This window comes from Hevea brasiliensis, unplaced genomic scaffold (genome assembly GCF_030052815.1).
Source record: "Hevea brasiliensis isolate MT/VB/25A 57/8 unplaced genomic scaffold, ASM3005281v1 Scaf165, whole genome shotgun sequence".
In the NCBI taxonomy this organism is placed as follows: domain Eukaryota; kingdom Viridiplantae; phylum Streptophyta; class Magnoliopsida; order Malpighiales; family Euphorbiaceae; genus Hevea; species Hevea brasiliensis.
This window is the reverse complement of record NW_026614658.1, coordinates 20099-41410: the sequence shown is the minus strand read 5'-3', so window position 1 is coordinate 41410 and position 21312 is coordinate 20099. Positions and strand designations below refer to the sequence as shown.

At 34.3% G+C, this 21312-nt stretch overlaps 1 protein-coding gene and 1 non-coding gene across 2 annotated transcripts; both read left to right on the top strand.

Annotated features, from left to right (window-relative positions):
* The first annotated feature begins 10400 nt into the window (after positions 1 to 10400).
* On the top strand, positions 10401 to 10507 carry LOC131176561 (small nucleolar RNA R71). Its single transcript, XR_009146574.1, has one exon. It is a non-coding gene; the product is annotated as a small nucleolar RNA R71 (small nucleolar RNA).
* A 5125-nt stretch (positions 10508 to 15632) lies between these two features.
* LOC110652489 (beta-glucosidase 18-like) lies at positions 15633 to 17195 on the top strand. Its single transcript, XM_058141608.1, has 5 exons — positions 15633 to 15861; positions 15950 to 16065; positions 16544 to 16606; positions 16740 to 16827; positions 16925 to 17195. The coding sequence occupies exons 1-4, from the start codon at positions 15694 to 15696 to the stop codon at positions 16753 to 16755; spliced, it is 363 nt and encodes a 120-aa protein (XP_057997591.1). The 5' UTR covers positions 15633 to 15693; the 3' UTR covers positions 16756 to 16827; positions 16925 to 17195.
* The last annotated feature ends 4117 nt before the right edge of the window (positions 17196 to 21312 follow it).

Below are 21312 nucleotides of genomic sequence, written 5' to 3'. Positions count from 1 at the left end.
ACATGAAAGAGGTTGTGAAAAAGGAGATCTTGAAATTGCTTGATGCAGGTATTATTTACCCTGTTTCTGACAGCAATTGGGTAAGTCCAGTTCATGTTGTACCTAAGAAAGGGGGCATCACAGTAGTTAAAAATGAAAATGATGAACTAATACCTACAAGAACTGTAACTGGATGGAGAATGTGTATAGATTATAGGAAATTGAATAAGGCAACTAGAAAGGACCATTTTCCATTACCATTTATAGATCAAATGCTTGAGAGACTAGCTCATCATTCTTATTTTTGCTATTTGGATGGCTATTCGTGGTTCTTTGATCCCTATTCACCCGATGATCGAGATAAAACTTCCTTCACATGTCCTTATGGTACCTTTGCATATCGAAGGATGCCATTTGGACTATGTAATGCCCCTGCTACATTTCAACGATGTATGATGTCCATATTTTCTGACATGATTGAGGATATTATGGAAGTGTTCATGGATGATTTTTCTGTGTATGGTAAATCTTTTGATGAATGCTTATCTAACTTGTCTAAGGTTTTGCAGAGATGTGAAGAGTTCAATTTAGTTTTGAATTGGGAAAAGTGCCATTTTATGGTACAAGAAGGAATTGTTTTGGGACATCTTGTGTCAAACAGGGGTATTGAGGTGGATAAATCAAAGGTAGAAGTTATTGAGAAAATGCCACCCCCAACATCTGTGAAGGGAGTGAGGAGTTTCTTGGGGCATGCTGGATTTTATAGGAGATTCATCAAGGATTTCTCTAAGATTTCTAAACCTCTTACCAATTTATTGAGTAAAGATGTGGAATTTAATTTTGATACTAATTGTATGAATGCTTTTTGCAGGATAAAGGAAGCTTTGATATCTGCTCCTATTATGCAGCCACCCGATTGGTCATTACCTTTTGAGTTAATGTGCGATGCTAGTGATTATGCCATTGGGGCTGTTTTGGGACAAAGGAAAGATAAGAAGGTGTATGCAATATACTATGCAAGTAGGACCTTAGATGATGCTCAAATAAATTACTCTACTACAGAGAAAGAGTTTTTGGCAGTAGTATTTGCAGTAGACAAATTCAGGTCCTATCTTGTGGGGTCTAAGGTAATAGTGTACACAGATCATGCAGCTATCAAGTATCTCCTTCAGAAAAAAGAGGCTAAACCTAGATTGATAAGGTGGGTGTTACTCCTTCAAGAGTTTGACTTGGAAATTAAAGATAAGAAAGGAGTAGAAAATGTGGTAGCGGATCATCTGTCTAGATTGAGGCAAGAACAAGGAGACAATCTGGGAAAAGAGCCCCCAATAGATGATTATTTTCCTGATGAGCAATTGTTAGTAGTCATGAATACAAAAACCCCTTGGTATGCAGATTTTGTGAACTATCTAGTGTGTGGAATCCTTCCACCTGATTTAACATGGCAGCAAAAGAAGAAATTTCTCTTTGATGTGAAGGATTATGATTGGGAAGAACCATTTTTGTTCAAGAAATGTGGAGATGGGCTGATTAGAAGATGTTTAGCTGATGAGGAGATAGGGAATGTTATCAAAGATTGCCATTCTTCACTTTATGGGGGTCATATGAGTGTGACAAAAACTGCAGAAAAAGTTCTTCAAGCAGGGTTCTTTTGGCCACACATGTTTAAGGATGTGAGGAAGTTTGTAAATGCATGTGATAGGTGTCAAAGGATGGGTAATATCTCAAAGAGAGATGAAATGCCCCTCCAAAATATATTGGAAGTGGAATTATTTGATGTATGGGGCATTGATTTCATGGGACCCTTTCCATCATCCTTGGGACACAAATACATTTTAGTTGGAGTAGATTATGTGAGCAAATGGGTTGAAGCTATACCATCTCCAACTAATGATGTAAGAGTTGTGATTAAATTCCTTAAAAAGTTCATTTTTACAAGATTTGGAACTCCACGTGCCATTATAAGTGATGGAGGTTCTCATTTTTGCAACCATCAATTTGAAAGATTATTGCAAAAATATGGTGTGAAGCATAAGGTTGCAACACCCTACCATCCACAAACTAGTGGTCAAGTGGAGATTTCCAATAGAGAGCTGAAAAGAATTCTTGAGAAAACAGTGAATTGTTCGAGGAAAGATTGGTCACTAAAGTTAGATGATGCTCTTTGGGCCTATAGAACAGCCTTTAAAACCCCTATCGGAACTACCCCATTTAGATTGGTTTATGGGAAGGCTTGTCATTTACCTTTGGAGTTGGAGCATAGAGCATATTGGGCCATAAGGACACTGAACTTTGACTTAAAAACTGCAGGAGAAAAAAGAATGCTGCAACTAAATGAACTTGAGGAGCTTAGATTGGATGCTTATGAAAATGCCAAGCTTTACAAGGAAAGAACTAAGAGATGGCATGATAAGCATATTAGGAGGAAAGAATTTCAAGAAGGTGATGTTGTTCTTCTATACAACTCTAGGTTGAGGTTATTTCCAGGAAAATTGAAGTCAAGATGGTCAGGGCCCTACACTGTTATAAAAGTATACCCCTATGGAGCTGTTGAGATAAGCAATGAGACCTCAGGGACTTTCAAAGTTAATGGGCAGAGATTAAAACATTATATTGTTGGAGAACCCACGCAAAAATTTGTAGAGGTTTCATGGCTTGGTTCTCCAGTCAGGGATACTTAGGAGAATTGGAGTGGAAGGTCAAGCTTAAGACCTTAAACAAGCGCTTCTTGGGAGGCAACCCAAGCGTATCCTTTTATAGTTCATTAATTTTCCATTTCATTTCACTTTCAGTTTTCACCCTCATTAATCTCAAAAGTGACATTTGTTTATCTTTTGTAGATAATTCATAAAGATTGGGCAAGTTTACACTTGTTGCAAAAACAAAGAATTAAAGGGAAGCAAGTATAAGCAACATTCTGCACTTTATGCAGTGCCTGTGAACAGTAACACCTTTAAACTTGTGCTAAATTGCTGATATTGCAATCTACTTGATAGCATATGTTTGATTTTGTGTCTTGTGTAAATTCTGTGAAATACAACTTGGATGAGGATCAATTTTGATATTTAGGACTGATGTGAGCTTTATTAAAGTGCAAAAATAATGTTTGTTAAGTTTCACCTTTTAGTGTATATATAATTTTGTAGTCTGATAGGAATTTGCATGCTTTTGTTGGAATTGCTGCTAATTTCTGCAATCTGCAGATTTTTGCTACTGTTCATGCTACTGTTCATGCTGCTAAAAAGGTCAATTTCTACATTTTTTCTGCAATTCTTGGTTGATTGAAACTTGTCTGAAATGCTGCTGAAAATATGCTTTTGGTGTAAGTTTAGAAAGGAGACCATTTCATTTAAATGTGCAAAAATGATAGTCACAATTGGTGCCTAAAATGAACAATGATTGCAAAAGCTAAATGAACATGTGCTATGCTTAGTAAGTTATGAGAGAGATGAACTGAAATCCCTAAATTTTATGGTGTTTGTGTGTATTTGGTAACTGCTGAGGGTTACAATGGCATTCCATAACTTTTGGACTGATTTTGGTAAGCAAAACCACAATTTTGCCCAAAACCTGCCGAAACTTGCTGATGACATTGCTTGTCAAGCAAAGTCTTAAGCAACTTCTGCTGAACCTTATGCCTAACCCTAAGCATGGCCCAAAATACCACATGTCTACCCCACATTTTAAAAAGCCCAGCATTTCCGCCAATTTTCCAAAAAAAAAACCTCGCCAACACTCCCGATAAACCTCGTCGACTTCCTTCCTCACGCCATTTTTTCCGGCAAAATTTTTACAGGAAGCCGAAAGGTTTCATCCTTTTCATTAAAATGGTAAGAACCAAAATGTGGTCCTCTCACAAACCCAAACTCAGAGTACTTCGACATTCTGTCAAATCTAAAATGGGTACTCCATCCTCATTACCCATAAACCCTAACCCCAGCCCCAGTCCGCCATTACCTCAGTCCCCACCACCACAAACGCCGCCATTACCACAATCACCACCACCTCAGTCACCGCCCCCGCCTCCAAGCCAAATACCACCTCTCATTCCGCCGACTCCCCTCTCGCCGCAATCTGAGCCGCCAAATGAAACACCAATTACCGACACCCATTCCCCAGAACCAACGCCTGACCCTGTTCCTACCCAAACAAAAACAAAAGGAAAAACAAAAAGGGCCGCAGGTAGACTCAAAGAAACCCTTGTCGGAAAAAGGAAACGAGTACCCTCTGTCCCTTTCGACTTAAACTCTCCACCTCAGTCCTCTGAACCAGTTAGCAAAAGGACCAGGTCCTCCTCGCAAACCCCAGCACCAGCGGTCCAAACACCAAGAACTCTGCCTCCTTACATTCTCCAAAGACTGCGTCATCTGCAGATACTATAGAGGAGGTAATTTCTCCATTACCTTGGGCTTTTAGGGATATGGATATGAAAAAGGCCTATGAGAAATTGCTTTCTAAAACTATTTTGGCGAACAAGTATATGGATGAGCAGATTTTGAAAGAATTAGGCATTTATGACTCTGTATTTGCCTATTTGGATGTTATTAGCTGGATTGATTTTGCTAAAATTAGGGAGCCAGTGTACAAGGATTTAACCCTCGAATTTTTGAGTTCCCTAAAGTTGAGTTTCAAACCAACAGTGCCTGAACATAAAGATATGATATATTTTAGATGTGCTGGAATTGATAGGGAGTTAGACATAGGTGCTTTGAATGCCATTTTTGGTTTTCAGGATTCGGGGTATAAAAACATTGAGTGGCAGCAAACTGTTTATGACCCTGTTCAATTCTGGAAAGATATTGCACCATTTGGAGGTTATTATAGACAGAGGACTGCAAAAGCCTCTAGGATAGTTGACCATGTATTGAAATACCTCCATAGGTTCATTACTTACACTGTTTTAGGAAGGGGACACAGTAACAGTATTGTGGGTGCTGGGGATTTGTTTCTATTGTGGTGCATGAAGGAGAGAAAACAAGTAAGTACAGCCCATTTCATAGCTACTCATTGGCACCAAATTGTCACCAAGCATACTAAAGGTAGTATTGTTTTTTGGGGTATATAACGCCATAGCAAAATCATTTAGCTTTGATGCTAGTCTATATAAATTCTCGCTGCTGGGAATCATACATAGACAAAGACCATGTTGCTGCATATGGATGTTTGTGAGAAAATAGGCCACACATATGCTCACAAAGAAAGACCCTAACACCCTACATCAAAAACCCCACCACTTTTGCAACCGCAGAACCACAACCAACCTCTACCCCACACTTCTCACAGACATGTTATCCATCTTAAAATCCTTGGAATCCGTGATAACAAATTTCATCTGCCCAACCATCCGCTCCCTCACGATACCACGTAAATTCTTGCTTCCTTGAAAAACTTAGAAATCAAAATTGAAGCCATGGGTCAAGAGCGGTTTAACCAAAAGAAGAAGCTAGAAAAGAAACTTAAAAAGAGATTTTTATCTCTTAAAAGAAAGCAAGCAACATCAACTTCAAATGCTGGAGCTTTACAACAACCGCCCAATCCTACAACAATTTATATCATTGGGGCCAAGCCATGTTTCAAGAAATGAAAGACTTAACAGAAAACTTGGAACCGCTCAAGCTTGGATCATAATGAACCCATCGCAGAACTGCAGTGGACTCGATGCAAAGAACAAAGGCTTGATAGCGTAACTTGATCAAGAGCAGCTTTTAATTTCTGCTTTTAGGTTTATTTTGTAACTGTTTATTTTAATTTTCAAACTTTGGTCATGGTTGTAATATTTGGACTTAGTTTTTATTATTATCTCTGCACTTCTTTCCCTTAGTTTACTTTATTTCATTTTATCTTCGATATGGACATAAATACTCTGTGAATGTTTCTTAGTTTAATTTTTGATTTAATCTACATTTTATTTCTTTACACTATTTCATTTTCTTGACCATTATTTTTGCACTTTATCTTTTCTTCAATCCTAATTTTGTTGACATTGATGAGTTGCACAAACTTTCTTTGAGCCACAATTGTTTCACATCAGTTGGAGGTAACAGCTTCCCTTTTACCATTTATGCTTATGGTATGTTGCCAATGCTTATGCTTTCGCTTTACCCTACGCAACAGGTTAAGCAACATCTTAAGCAACAGAAACTCATACATTTTGGGATACTTTTTCACATTTTTCTCTAAAGCTTCATTGTTAATATCATTTTGAGCTAATTTTGGAATTCTTGAGCTTATATTGATTTAATCCCCAATTGTATAAATTTCAATAATTTAGCAATTCTCACAATTTTACCCATCTTTGCATTCATTTTAAACATTGAGGACAATGTTTCATTTGAGTTTGGGGGTGAAGGCAAAATTTTTGCAAATTTTTTAAAATTTTCTTTTATTCATTTATTGCATTTCATTCATCCATATATAGATAATCCATACACTTATACATATACCACACACATGTCTATACCCATATACATACATTTGCATATAGTTTTCATATAGATTACATTTAGTTTTAATTTGATTTATGCATTCATTTTAGGATCATGCATATCATAAAAACAAATTTTTACCTTGTCCTTAGAGGATTGAGAGTTGCTTTAAAGAGCAATTAAGCTTACTTTTAGAAGGGTTTGATGGATTGAAAGTCCTGGATAGGTGCAAAGTTATTAAATTCTTGCTTGAGTTTATATCTTCTTAGCCAAGGGCCACCCAATCTATTGCATTGACTTTGAGTGCTTAGAGAAAACTCTAGGGTGAGAAGTAGCTAATTGATGTCTCACCAATCCTAGAACAATCTTCCTAAACCTTTCAAGGCGAAATCATAGCATACACCTGAAAAAGAAATGATCTAGGCATTCTTTGAATTTTAAACCCATATTTTAGCCTTAGCCAACCTCACTTAAAAATTTCCCTTTGGAACCAATTTGAGCCTACATTTATCCCTCTTATTCCTTTGGAACCCACATTACTACCTAGCCATAAACCCAAACACCTACCTACCCTCTATGAGAATAATTCTTTGAGTGATAGATACACATAAAAATAAAATAAAATAAAATAATAATAATAATAACAATTAGTTGGGAGAAGTGGCTAAAGTAAAAAAGCTAGCAAATTCAATTATGGTATGTAAAGTAATTCACCACTCAAATACACAAAGAAATGAGTTTGGGGGTGAATTGAAAGGGACAATTATAATTCAAAGTCAATGTTTTTATGTAGTCCCTCTAAAAGCTTCAAAATTATATGCTAGCATTGGTGAATAGTTGTAAAGTTTCTTCTCCCATTTTCTTAAAAAAAAAAAAAAAAAAAGAAAAAAGAAAGAAAAAAATTTTGTGTGTCTTGATCTTTTAATAATTTGATTATTCTCATATTTTGTTACCTTTATCCTTTTCTTGTTAGCCACATTATCACCCCCTTAGCCCCATTACAACCCTTAAAAGTCCTTTTGATCTTTTAATGGTGTTTTGTTACATTAGTGGAGATTGGAATAGGAAAATTGCCTATGGGATTGTGATATCTAATCCATTCATTTACTTCCATCAAGTTTTTGAGACACTTTAACTTATGGATTACCCTATAGTCTATTTAGGCATAATTATTCTTTGTGATTGATTGGTTTGGGCTTGATAATATGGATAATTGACCCAAGGCTAAGCGGTGATAACTTTGGTAAGGATTAAATTCTTGGCACCTTGAAAGTGGGTATATGGTGTGTTGGTGGCTAAAGGTAAGCTTGAGAGTTCGGATAAGTAATTTTCATAAATTTAAGGTAAGGTACCCCAAATTGCATTAATTGTTTTTAATTTGCTTGAGGACAAGCAAAGGTTTGAGTTTGGGGGAATTTGTTACACTCATTTCATATAGACATTTTAGGGTAGTTTTGCATTCATTTTGCACTTATATTTTAGTATATTTTATGTTTTTAGCTTTATTTTAGCCTATTTGTTGAATTTAAATACTTTATATTTAATTTTTGTAATTTTGTTGTTTTTGATAGGATTTTGTGGCAAATCAAGGATCAATGAGTGCATTAGGAAGTGATTTGAAGAAATTTGGAATCCTTTAACCATAGAGGAAAGTTGAAGAAATCAAGCCTTGAAAGAGCAAACCAGCCGAAATTTGCTTGAGGCCTTGCTTAAGGTCATGCTCAGGGTAAAGCGGCAATGCTTAAGGTGCAAAGACAAGTCAAGCATGAGCAGAAAAGTCCATTTTACTATAAGTCCGCCGAGATTTCTCAAGGTCCGCTTAACCTTAAGCGCATAAGGCGCCCAGAGGCTAAATTTGCTAAGAAGCCGCTTAGGTTAAGCGAACCCTGCGTAATGCCCGTAACGTGAAAGTGCTGCTGACTTGGATAATTTTACACCTCATTTCCTATCCACTCCTTGTCTTTTATTTACTTTTAGGGTAACTTTTAGGGACGATATAAATTCATCATTTCCTTATTTTTGCCACAAGAGGAAGGGGAAGAAAAACAAAAAAAGAAAAGAAAATCTGATAGAAAGGGAGAGAGGAGACGCCATTTCCCCTGGGGAAGGAGCTGCTGCACCAGTTTTGAAGCTCCAGAAACCAGAGGCTTTGGTTCTTCCACCTGGGTTTTTCTATTTCAGTCCTCTTATCATGTTTTCCTTTACTTTTCCATCTATATTTCTTGTAAATACCATAATGAGTGAGTAATTTCCTTAGATTTCAGAGTTGGGAAATATGTTTTAGATTAATTTGTGGATTTGGATTGGGTATTTCCTTATTTTATATGAATATGAGTTTTGATTCCTTCCTTGTGTGCTTGATTTACTTGCCTAATGTTGGTACCCATTGGGTATTGTGTTAATCTTTGATTGAAGGACCGAAAGGTGAAAGTCATTGATAGTTAATCAAGGATTGGAACTTAAAATCACCTAGATTTAGAAATAAACTAGGACTTTAAGAGGAATTAATTATTGGTTACAAAACTTAATGGGTTTTAAAGTAATCAAATACATACGAAAGTAGGTTTGGTTATTTTAGAATACACTTTGATATGCTTGAAAAAGATATTAAAGGGATTTAGAATCAATTTCCTTCAAACTCTATTTTTCCCTAAAAATTGGAATGCCCAAGACAAATCCCAATTAATTTATGCATAAACCCCCAACTCTGGGATCACTTTTACCATAATTAGACTTTCGTTTAAATTACCCATTGTCAATTTCAGTTTAATTGCGAGCTAGATTTAGAATTTATTTGTTTGCTCTTTACCCATTTCAATTAGATTAATCAATTTACCTTGCTCATTTACATTTACCTTTTATTCATAAATCATTAGCCCAAATAATCGCTTCATTCATAGTTTAGTAATCAAACAGCAAATCCTCGTGGGAACGATACTTGATTCATCACTTTATTACTTGAGACGACCCGTATACTTGCGGATAAGTCGCCAACAGGATGTATGGTTTCTCTCCTTCATCTTGCTCACTTTTGCTTTCTTCTTCTTTTTCATTTTTCTTGCTCTCAACTGAATTTTCTTCTTTTGTGCTCTCTTTTTCTTCTCTCTTGTTTTCACTCTCTTGACCAACTTTTTTACCACTTCTCAAGGTTACAACCTTACATTGTTCATGAGGGTTTTGTGGTTGGCTAGGTAGTTTCCCATAGGAATTGCTTCCTGATGAGCTTGCTTGTTGCGCCAATTGAGTCTCCAACATGCGGTTGTGGACTTGTAATTGATCCATGGTTTGTCTCATGTGTTGCATTTCTTCCTCCAATTTGCTATTCATCTTGCTTTGTTCAGCAAAAAATTTCTCCATCATGTTCTCCAAAGATGGCTTCGGTTCATGGGATGGAAGGGATTGTTGTGCTCTTGCTTGATATCCAGGTGGTGGCTGCCTTGTGGGCTGAAATTGAGGCTGAAATTGAGGCCTATTTTGCTGCATAAACTGCTGGTTATGAGCATAATTTGAGCTTTGGCCTTGTTGAGCAAAAGTTGCTTGTGGTCTCCATGTTGAGTTGTTCACATTAGAATAAGCATTTCCCATAGGTTTCTGTTGATAACCTCCTGCATAAGCAGCTTGTTCTTGCAAATAATCATCTCCATAAGAAGAGTAATCAACTCCACAACTTTGAGTTCCATCTGTGAAGGCAACTTGTTGCATAGTTGTAGGAGTTGAGGTTGTTGCCTTTGTGCAAAAATCACTAAGAAGCTGAGTCAACTGGTCAAATCTTGCATTCATGTAGCTAACTGAGTCAAGTTCATAAATCCCAGCCTTCTTTGGCTCAAGTGCTCTAGGATTTCCCCATAAATGGGTATTATGAGCAATCTTCTCTAATAGATCATAGCATTCTTCACTTGTCATTCTCATGAAATCTCCTCCTGCTTGTGAATCAATTGTGTTTCTTATACCGGAGTAACTCTGGTGTAGAAATTCTGAACAATCATCCATTTCGGTATTTCATGATGAGGACATTGCCTTTCAAGCTCCTTAAATCTCATCCAAGATTCATACAAAGTTTCATCATCCCTTGGTTTAAAAGCTACCATCAAATTCCTCAATGAGTAGTTTTCCAAAGTGGAAAAATTGAGATAGAAAAGCTTGAGATAGTTGCTCCCAAGTAGCTATAATAGCTTGTGGAAGTGAATCATACCACTCCAATGCTGAATCCCAAGAGAGAATGGAAATAAGGTGAGCGAATAACTTCATCGAAACTCCAGTTGTCTTTGTGTACCACATATCATCAAAAATTTCTTCAAATGAGAATGAGGATTTTCAAGTGGGCTACCTCCAAATTGTGAATTCTGAACCATTTGAATAAGACCAGTTTTTAATTCAAATTGATTAGCTCCAATAATAGGTCTGTTATCTCTCACATCAGTACATCTAGGAAAAGCATAATCTAACATGGATCTTCTTTGAGGATCATTTTGATTAGCATTTTGCCCGTTTTGCTCGTTTCCTCCATTATCTCCACCAATAGCTCTATTTTGATTCTCCATATTTTCTATTATCTCCTCTTGCTCAAATATTTGTTGTTCTTCTTTTTCTGCTTCTTTTCTTCTTTTGTATTCCTTTTTGTTGGCTCGACAGAATTTTTCAATTTCAGGATTGAACAACAATTCAGTATCACTTATGCTTTTCGATCGTCTCATAAACAAGAAAAGTACCTGAAAAACACAAGGAACAATAGTGAAAATAAAAGAAAATAAAAATTCTAATTAGCTTAAAACAATTAAAATCCAACTTAAAAACAAACAATTCCCTGGCAACGGTGCCAAAAACTTGATACGGTGTGTCCGCAAGTGCACGGGTCACAGTAGTATAGTTTAAAAAAAAAAATGATATCGATCCCACAGGGAATTGTGTTTAAATTGGAAATAAAAGTATAAGCTAATTAGAGTGATAAAATTTAAAGATGTAAAATGAAATTTGAAATTTAAAATTGGTATTTGAGTGATTAAAACTAAATCAAACAATTAACTAAAATTAATTAAACTAGATTACCCAAAAATTAATTTGAAATTTCTATTTATGAAATTTGAGAGGAATTAAATTTAAATTCAATAAAAATAAAAATAAAGTGATTCTAGAGATTGGATTTAAATTGGAATTAAATTTAAATTGGATTTAAATTGAAATTGCTATTTATGAGATTTGGAGGATTTAAATCTAAATTCAATGAAAATTAAATTGATTCTAGAGATTGGATTTTCAATATTGTTTGCATGTGGTTTATCCCTAATTTAGCCAAACACATGAGAATTGCAATTTTGAGGGAAATCAATTCTTAAATTTTTGAAATCTTTTTCAAGCATTTCAAAGTTGGTTTTCATTAAATCAAACCCTGTTTTCACGGTATTTCAAACCTAACAAAAACCCATTTAAAGATCTAATTGATTTATGGAAAGTTCCCCTTAATCCTCTTAGCTTATCTCTAACACTAAGAAAATAAAGTTTATTGCAAGATTATCTATCCCTAATATTCACTTTTCAGTCCATCTATTAAGGATTAAAGCTTAACTTAATGAGGGCCCATTCATCAAGCAAGGCAACAAGTTCACAAGCAATAAATCAAAACGTAACAAATCCCATTTAAATGGCTAAATCAGTTCAAAACCACAATACAAATCAATATTTACAAACCCATCTCTAGAATCTCAATCAACTACTCACAAATCATTGTTTAAAGACAAACCCAAATGAAGAAATGAAGAAATAATGGAAATGTAAGCTAAAGGGGTAGAAAAACTCAACAAATTTGCAGCAGATTCTGCTACACAAAAGTGCAGAAAACGTGATCTGCAGCTGCTGGAAAAAGAATGCAGAAAGTGCTCCCTCCTCCTCTTTCTAATCTTGCCAAAAATGCCTCTCTTGCTCTCTATGGAAAGAAAATGATAAAATGGGTCTTTATATAGGCTAAGGGTCTGCCATAGAATGGGTAAAAGGGGGAAGGTTCCAGAGAAAGTGAGGTAAAAAGCTGGAGTAACGGAAATGCCACGTCAATTATTTCCAGTAAAAATGACATAAGCCGAGTCAGTTGTGTCGTGGGTTGTGTTGCGGGTTGTGTCGCTTTCGGCGTGAATATCTGACGGTCGACACAACCTGCGACATAAGCTAATTCGGTTGTGCTGCAGGTTGTGTCGCTCTCGGCCATTTTTTACTCAACTTCAAAATTTTTGCAATTCGATTTTAATCTCCTCCAAATGGCTACTCTGATCAAAATACATCAAATTTCTCCAGATTTAACCTACAAAACAAATAAATTCCAAAAATTAAACTAAGAAAAGTGAAAATTGCAAAATTGACTAAATATACACTAATATCTATAATAATGGCTATGAACAAGGATAAATTATGTGCAAAAATTACACCTAAATGATGATCTAAAATGCATGCATCAATAAATGGTAAGGAAAAATACCACTAACAAAGGATAATGTTTGAGAGATATGATAATATGATATTTGCTACTTTTTATATTAACAATAATAAAATAATTATTCTAATAAAATAATGTTTGAGAGAATAATAAAATGTATATTCTCAAAAAAAAATAATAATAATATAAAATAAAAAATGTAACTACCAGCAACTTGTCATCCTTAAATAATATAAATAAAAAAAATAATATATATATATATATATATGTTGAATTTTTTTCATAAGACATAAGCAATAGAATAGTCCATTTAAGCAATAAAATCATTAAAAAGAGTGTAATAAATTTCTTATAGAGTATCCATTTCTAATAGCCTCTATTCTTTTTAAAAATATTAAAATAAATAAAAAAAATTCAAATTGTTTATTTAGTGAACACAATATAATCTATAGAGATCTGAAAATCAAATATAAGGATAAAGCTCCATATGTTAGCCAAAAAAAGCTCCAAAATATAAATTAAAATAAATAATATATTTCCCTAATTTTTTTTGTTTATATCTATATATATTACGTATATTCTAGGGCATGGGATTTTGAGGAAGACTTGTGCATCTTTTATCATTCATGAATTCTTAGACTAGTCTTCCTTCCTCTGTTAGTTCAAGGTATCTTCATGCACGATACCATTCTTTTGGCAGTTGACCAACTATTCTTTTATTTAGGAGTCAGGAAAAAAAAAAAAGTTATGCGGGGGCCATGTATGTAAGCAACATGCACATATTATATAAATATCTAACACTCTCTCAAATCCCAATTAATTAATTAACATAATTGTGCATAATACTTTTATTAATCTAATCCGTTAGATTTAGCTAGATATTGACCGTCATGTTTGATCATCATATTTGACCACAATACGTGCAATTGCATTGTGTAATTGCATTGGTTAGTTGTGCAGCGGCAGAAGAAAAAAAGAATAGCATTAGCAGTGAAGGATGAAGAAAGCCAGTTTTGTTTTGGTTCTCTTCCTATCATCAATAGTGTTGATGATAGATAGGCGTTCATGTTTGGATCGTGGCCAATTCCCTCCATCTTTTCTCTTTGGGACTGCAACTTCTTCTTATCAGGTAGCTATATATATGTATGATTCTCTTCTCTACATATATATATATATATATATATATATATATATATATATATATATATATATATATATATGCTCTAAATTAAACAAATTTATGCCATTACAAACCAGCAAGCAACATTTGCCTTGGTCTACATATATTCTACACGTACGCAATGTAACTGTTCTGAAGGTCTGTTGGCAATGAAGCCATCCAAAATTTCCTGCATATATAAATATAAATAATTCCTGCATATATATAACCTAGTATTTATAAATTCTTTTAAACTGATGAAAAATGAAGCCATTCAATGAATATAATTCTCTCATAAAAAAATAATTTTCTGAGAAATTTGTAACCATCCCTAGACAAACTTTCTCATAGATCATGTACTTGAGTTGCATGCAGACAATATTTCCCATACATAAATTAATTTCTTCATATGTTTATTCCTGCAGATGGAAGGAGTATTCTCGGAAGGCAACAAAGGCCTCAGCAATTGGGATGCATTCACCCACTTATTTATATATTGCCAGCTATACTATGGAATTTCTAGTTCTTGACATATAGTTGACTTTATCTAGTTTGTTATTGGTCAAATTCTCATTTGCTATTTATCTGCTTACTTCAGGTTATTTAATTTTTCTCAACATGAAATTAGAGTACTGACTTAGTCTTATTTTAAGGTTACAAGTGAACCATTAATGACCAACATCAGCTACGTAATTGTATTAGCCCTCTCGAGTTTTTTTTTTTTTTTAACTTTGTTTTTCTAATCAGTGAAACTTCTCAATTAATCTACTTTTCTTTTCCTTTTCAACTAACATTATGAGTGGAAGGTCGATGTACATATAATTGATAAATATTTTTTGTTCATGTAGCTAATTAAAAAAAATGTGACTACTGTTGTTATCAGGAAAAATTGCGGATGGAAGCAATGGGGATGTAGCAGATGATCGCTATCATCTATTTTTGGCAATTGATTATTTTCTTCACTTAAATAATTGTTTATCAGGTTAAGTTGTATTAGATAGGTCTCAATAAAAGGTGGGAAATAATAGGAGGTGATGGTTCTTCTTCCCCTTCTAAAAATAATAAAAAAAGAAGTTACTCAACAATATAATATATTGACAATAAAATATTGAAAATATTATAAATTATGCTTGCATTAAGACAGGACGATACCGAGTTAATGCATAATACTAATCTTAGTTACAGAGGGTAGATTTGGAGAAGTTAATTCAGAGGGCATTGTATTTTACAATAAACTTATTGACGCTCTCTTGCTTAAAGGTAAAACACATTGCCTTATGTTATGCTACTTTGGCACTTAGGATTAACATTTTTTTTTAATTCTCAATTTTATATATACCTTTTTAATTATGTAGGAATAGAACCGGTTGTTACTTTGTACCATTTCGATGTTCCTCAAGAATTAGAAGATCGATATGGTACTTGGCTAAGTCCACAAATACAATAAGTTTCCTCTTAGCTCATGTTTTACTTAACAAATATATATTAAAGAAAATTTCGGAAAAAAAAAAGTGATTTAGTTTTTAGCAATAGAAAATAGGCAAATTATATGTTTAGCATTACTTGCAGTTTCTATCAATATTAATAAGCAAGATTATTTAACATTTACTCTACAATATTAATCTTGTCGTAGGGATGATTTCGGCTACTTCGCAGATATCTGTTTCGAGGCTTTTGGGAAACATTGGATTACCCTCAATGAAGCTAACATGGTGGCTCAATATGGCTACTACAGTGGAATATGGCCACCAAACCGATGCTCTCACCCTGCAGGCAATTGCAAAGCTGGAAACTCTGACTTAGAACCCTACATTGCTGCTCATAATATGATATTGGCGCATGCCACAGCAACTGAAATTTATAGAAAGAAGTATCAGGTATTATAAACAATAGCACATCAAATACTGAGTAAAGAGAACTCTTTCCCTTGCTATATTTACTTCATAAAATTATTACCTGAAATAGGAAAAACAAGGAGGGAAGATTGGCATTGTACTGCATTTCTATTGGTATGGGCCATTGAGAGACATTCCAGCCGATCGTGTGGCTGCTCAACGAGCTCTAGGTTTCATTGCGGCTTGGTAATTAATTACTCTTAATTCAAGTTTTATACTTTAAAGTTGTTGCTTCCTCTTAAATGAATTAGTTGGATTTCAATTCTTTTGTTTTGCGTGTAGGTTTATGGCTTCCATTATATTTTGAGAATACCCACCAGAAATGCAACAAATAGTAGGCCTAAGGCTACCATCATTTTCAGCGGAGGATAAAAGGAAATTGGCAAACAAATTGGATTTCATTGGAATCAACCATTATAGAACCCTCTACGCAAAGGATTGCTTGTTGGCACCATGCAATTATCATGATGATTTACTTAATGATACATTTACTTATGGAACTGGAGAGAAAGATGGAGTTCTTATAGGAGAGCCAGTAAGATCATGCAGAAGCTTACAATCTAATAAATAAAAAACCAGATGATAATAACGATAACATTGCTTTTTTTTTTTTTTAATTCTTTAAACTGACAGCAATGCCTACCTTCTATGTTGTTCCAAATAGCATGGAGAAGACAATAATGTACTTCAAAGATGGATACAACAACACGCCCATGTACATAGAACGGTATATCAGTGAATCCCAATTACCATATTCTTAATTATTTTCTTCTAACTTAAATATGTGTGTAATCTAGCAACAATCAAACAGAGATTAGTAATGCAGTCTCAATACTTAAAGAAATATACATTACTTGCAGGATATGCACAGCCTAGTAGCAGAAACATTGAAGATATGCTCAATGACACGAACAGGTTAAAGTACATGCAGGGTTATCTCGCAATAAGGTAAATTCATGTTTCCTTGTCCATCCATATCCTTGAAAATCATGGGTTATTGTTTTAGGTGAAGTGGTGGTCATATAAGGGTTAATAATAATTACAGGAATGGAGCAGATGTGAGGGGGTTACTTCCATTGGTCTCTAATAGATAACTTTTAGTGGACTTATGGTTATACAATAAGCTTCGGATTGTATCATGTAGACCGCACAACAATGCAGAGAACACCAAAAAGATCAGCCAAATGGTTCCAGCATTTCCTAAAAAATGAATCTACTTCCTCCATGCTCGAGAATCGCAACAGAACAATATTGTGCGAATGTTCATTCATTTATTTATCGATGTCATCCCATGTACTATAATATTCAAGCTTCTATTCTTTCCATGTATAAGTTATTAATAAGAAAGCTATATTCTTTTAGCACATTTGACTCTAATTAAGATTTGAACTCGGAAATTTACAGTTCTGTAAAAGACTTCAATATCATTTAGCTACAGTTCAATGGTAGAAATTTAGCTATATTTTCACTTCACATTATCTTTTCTTTACCAAAAAAATAAAAATGTAAGGTATATCTTAATTGGATTAATTACAATCGAAAAATTGATCAAAGTCAAAATATATTTGTTAATATAAATAAATAAAATAAACAATGTTGCTTTTGGGAGTTTGCATCTCAACTAGGTTTAGCAAAAACTTTTATTAATTGAAATAATGTTTAAATATGTTATCAACCAATTTGGTTCAATAAATCTATACATTTTTGTTTAAATTCCCATAGGTTTAAGTTTTTGCAAAGGTAAAATAAATAATTAATTTTTAATCTAAAATTTTGTAATCAAAATAAAGAAAAAATAAAAATTTAACCTCAACTATAACAATGAAGAACACTAACCAAAATTGAAAAATTCCCAATCAAAGCAAAACCCAGCAGAAAAATCAAACACCAACAAACCAAAAATTTGTCCCCATCCAGTTGTCTCTATCAGTTAATTGTTGTCACACCTTAGAACATTCTAGTCCTCCTCTCCCCCCGCCCCCCCCCCCCCCCCCCCCCCCCCCCCCCCCCCCCCCCTCTTTATAATCTTCCCGGCCCTTTCTATAAATCTCCTTGTTATGGCTTTATAGATGTTCAATTTTATCTAACCCATCACAGTCATTTATCACGTGCACAGATACTCTCTGATATTGCTCGATTCCTTTTCAATCTCACCAGCAAGCAAATCCTATGCTCAACCCAACGGCTTCTTCTAGCTCACGGCCCTTTCTATAAATCTCCTTGTTATGGCTTTATAGATGTTCAATTTTATCTAACCCATCACAGTCATTTATCACGTGCACAGATACTCTCTGATATTGCTCGATTCCTCTTCAATCTCACCAGCAAGCAAATCCTATGCTCAACCCAACGGCTTCTTCTAGCTACGACCCATTGGATCTTCTTTTATGGACTTCAACCCAAGTTATTCCTTTGCTGCTATAATTCGATTGCAGAGCCAGACATACAACTCCACTTTCAGTATTCAAATATTCAAAACCATGAGGGGGAAAGAGAAGGGTAGACACAAGTGAAGAAACACCAAGGCAGAGACTGGGTGAGGAATCGAGCAGCGGGTGAAGAAACTAGAGTTTTGAGCTCATTCCTACGCTATCAGATCACAACCTCACAGTGGCCTGTACAGGGCAATATGCAGATCAGTCATTGATAGAGGTTTGTCTCAAACTATCAACACAGGCAACCTAGTCCATGAATCGGATAGCTCAACCAAAGGCCACCAAACGGTTCCTCTTGTCTATGGATTGTTGGTATTTAAGGCAAGGCCAATAAAACATCAATTATACGTTCAAACGTTACTAGAAATATAACAAGGGAATCTCAACAATTTTCTTTATTCAAATTCTCATATGACATCAATAAATGAAAAAAAAAATCTGAATAACAAAAAACACATATCAATATGATGATAAAAACATACTACTCAACAAATGCACAATATGAAAATCTATTTAACCGCCAACTTAAATTTTGCCGCATAATCATCTTCGTTCCACATTTCAATTCCCCAAGCACATGCCCCAAAGTACGGTATCTAAAACGACCTTGCATCAGCCAGTAACTTTCTTGTATTTTTCTTGGTTAAGCACCGGCTACAGATGCTTAAAAAGAGGGCACCGGATTTGCCGAAGCAACCTACCCAAAACCACACGATAATTAGGGAACAGGCTTCACAGTAATGTAAACAGACATGGGTAATAAGAAATATACCAATAACTCCCATAAAAGGCCCAATGCCATCTTGTACCACTTCTAGTAACAAAAAGATTCATCAACTACCTTTCAACTTTAGTCAAGCTTGACATTAGAGTAGAGAAGTGTATCCTTGGTGAGTGGCATATTGAGCAACAAATATATCTACAGCACAGAGAAAACGAAAATCTCAGAAATGGTATTCATTCTGCTGAAATCTGCTGAAAAGACGTAGATATATATATACTTATGTCCCAATAGAAGACAGAACATATAAATATATATATATATATATATATATTTGGTTTGTGCCCATGGGGCTTCTTAATGCAAAATTTGCATATATAAATAAATAAATAAATATATATATATATATATATTTATTTATATATATATTTATTTATTTATATATGCAAATTTTGCATTAAGAAGCCCCATGGGCACAAACCAAATATATATATATATATATATTTATATGTTTCAGTCATTGATAGAGGTTTGTCTCAAACTATCAACACAGGCAACCTAGTCCATGAATCGGATAGCTCAACCAAAGGCCACCAAACGGTTCCTCTTGTCTATGGATTGTTGGTATTTAAGGCAAGGCCAATAAAACATCAATTATACGTTCAAACGTTACTAGAAATATAACAAGGGAATCTCAACAATTTTCTTTATTCAAATTCTCATATGACATCAATAAATGAAAAAAAAAATCTGAATAACAAAAAACACATATCAATATGATGATAAAAACATACTACTCAACAAATGCACAATATGAAAATCTATTTAACCGCCAACTTAAATTTTGCCGCATAATCATCTTCGTTCCACATTTCAATTCCCCAAGCACATGCCCCAAAGTACGGTATCTAAAACGACCTTGCATCAGCCAGTAACTTTCTTGTATTTTTCTTGGTTAAGCACCGGCTACAGATGCTTAAAAAGAGGGCACCGGATTTGCCGAAGCAACCTACCCAAAACCACACGATAATTAGGGAACAGGCTTCACAGTAATGTAAACAGACATGGGTAATAAGAAATATACCAATAACTCCCATAAAAGGCCCAATGCCATCTTGTACCACTTCTAGTAACAAAAAGATTCATCAACTACCTTTCAACTTTAGTCAAGCTTGACATTAGAGTAGAGAAGTGTATCCTTGGTGAGTGGCATATTGAGCAACAAATATATCTACAGCACAGAGAAAACGAAAATCTCAGAAATGGTATTCATTCTTCTGATATCTGCTTAAAAGAGGTTGATTTTTATTTCCTTATGTCCCAATAGAAGAGAGAACATATAAATATATATATATATATATATTTGGTTTGTTTATGGGAGCTTCTTAATGCAAAATTTGCATATATAAATAAATAAATATATATATAAATAAATATATATATATATATATATATATATATTTATTTATTTATTTATTTATATATGCAAATTTTGCATTAAGAAGCCCCATGAGCACAAACCAAATACATAAGCAATTAAAAATATGTAAAAATAATATAGCGTGAAAACCATAGACGCCAAATTAACTGATGCAAGTCCTGAAAGCCAATATACTTTAACAACATGGACAATTTTTCTATTGAACCTTTACTATCTGTGTTTTGCATCTTACCTCCAACATATAATAATCTCAGACAACAAAAGAGGATATTATTGGCATCAACTAATGTGTCATTCACACGTACACTACAGGATAATGGTCTGTATTTTTACCAGATGTATAATATAATGAAGTGTGTAATTCAGATAATACATTAATGCAATAGGTCCTTATAGTGTAGAGTTAAACATTAACAAGATCCAGGGAACATGATTTTCCATGCCAATTTTAAGTCACAGCAAATGTGGATTTGCCATGTGAAGGAATTCCAATTAATAAATGACAGGACCACTTGTTCTATGTAGCAGGCAAAGACTTGTTACATTATTCCTATATACAAGATTGCCCCTACTCTTCCCACTAAGCAATTAACAATTGCTACACTTTCTTTACACACTAGACACATAAACAATCTCTATTTCACTCTTGCAACTGAATATTTTAGTAAGCAATTTCCATTTTTTAATGCTTTAGAAATATAACAAAAATTAGCAGGGGAGGGGTAGGTGGGCAGAATAAGAGCAAGTAAGAGAATGTTTATGTATTAACGTAACATTTGTCTTATTAAAATTTATATTTTATATCTGTTAGTTTGACACTTATTGAAAAAAAAATT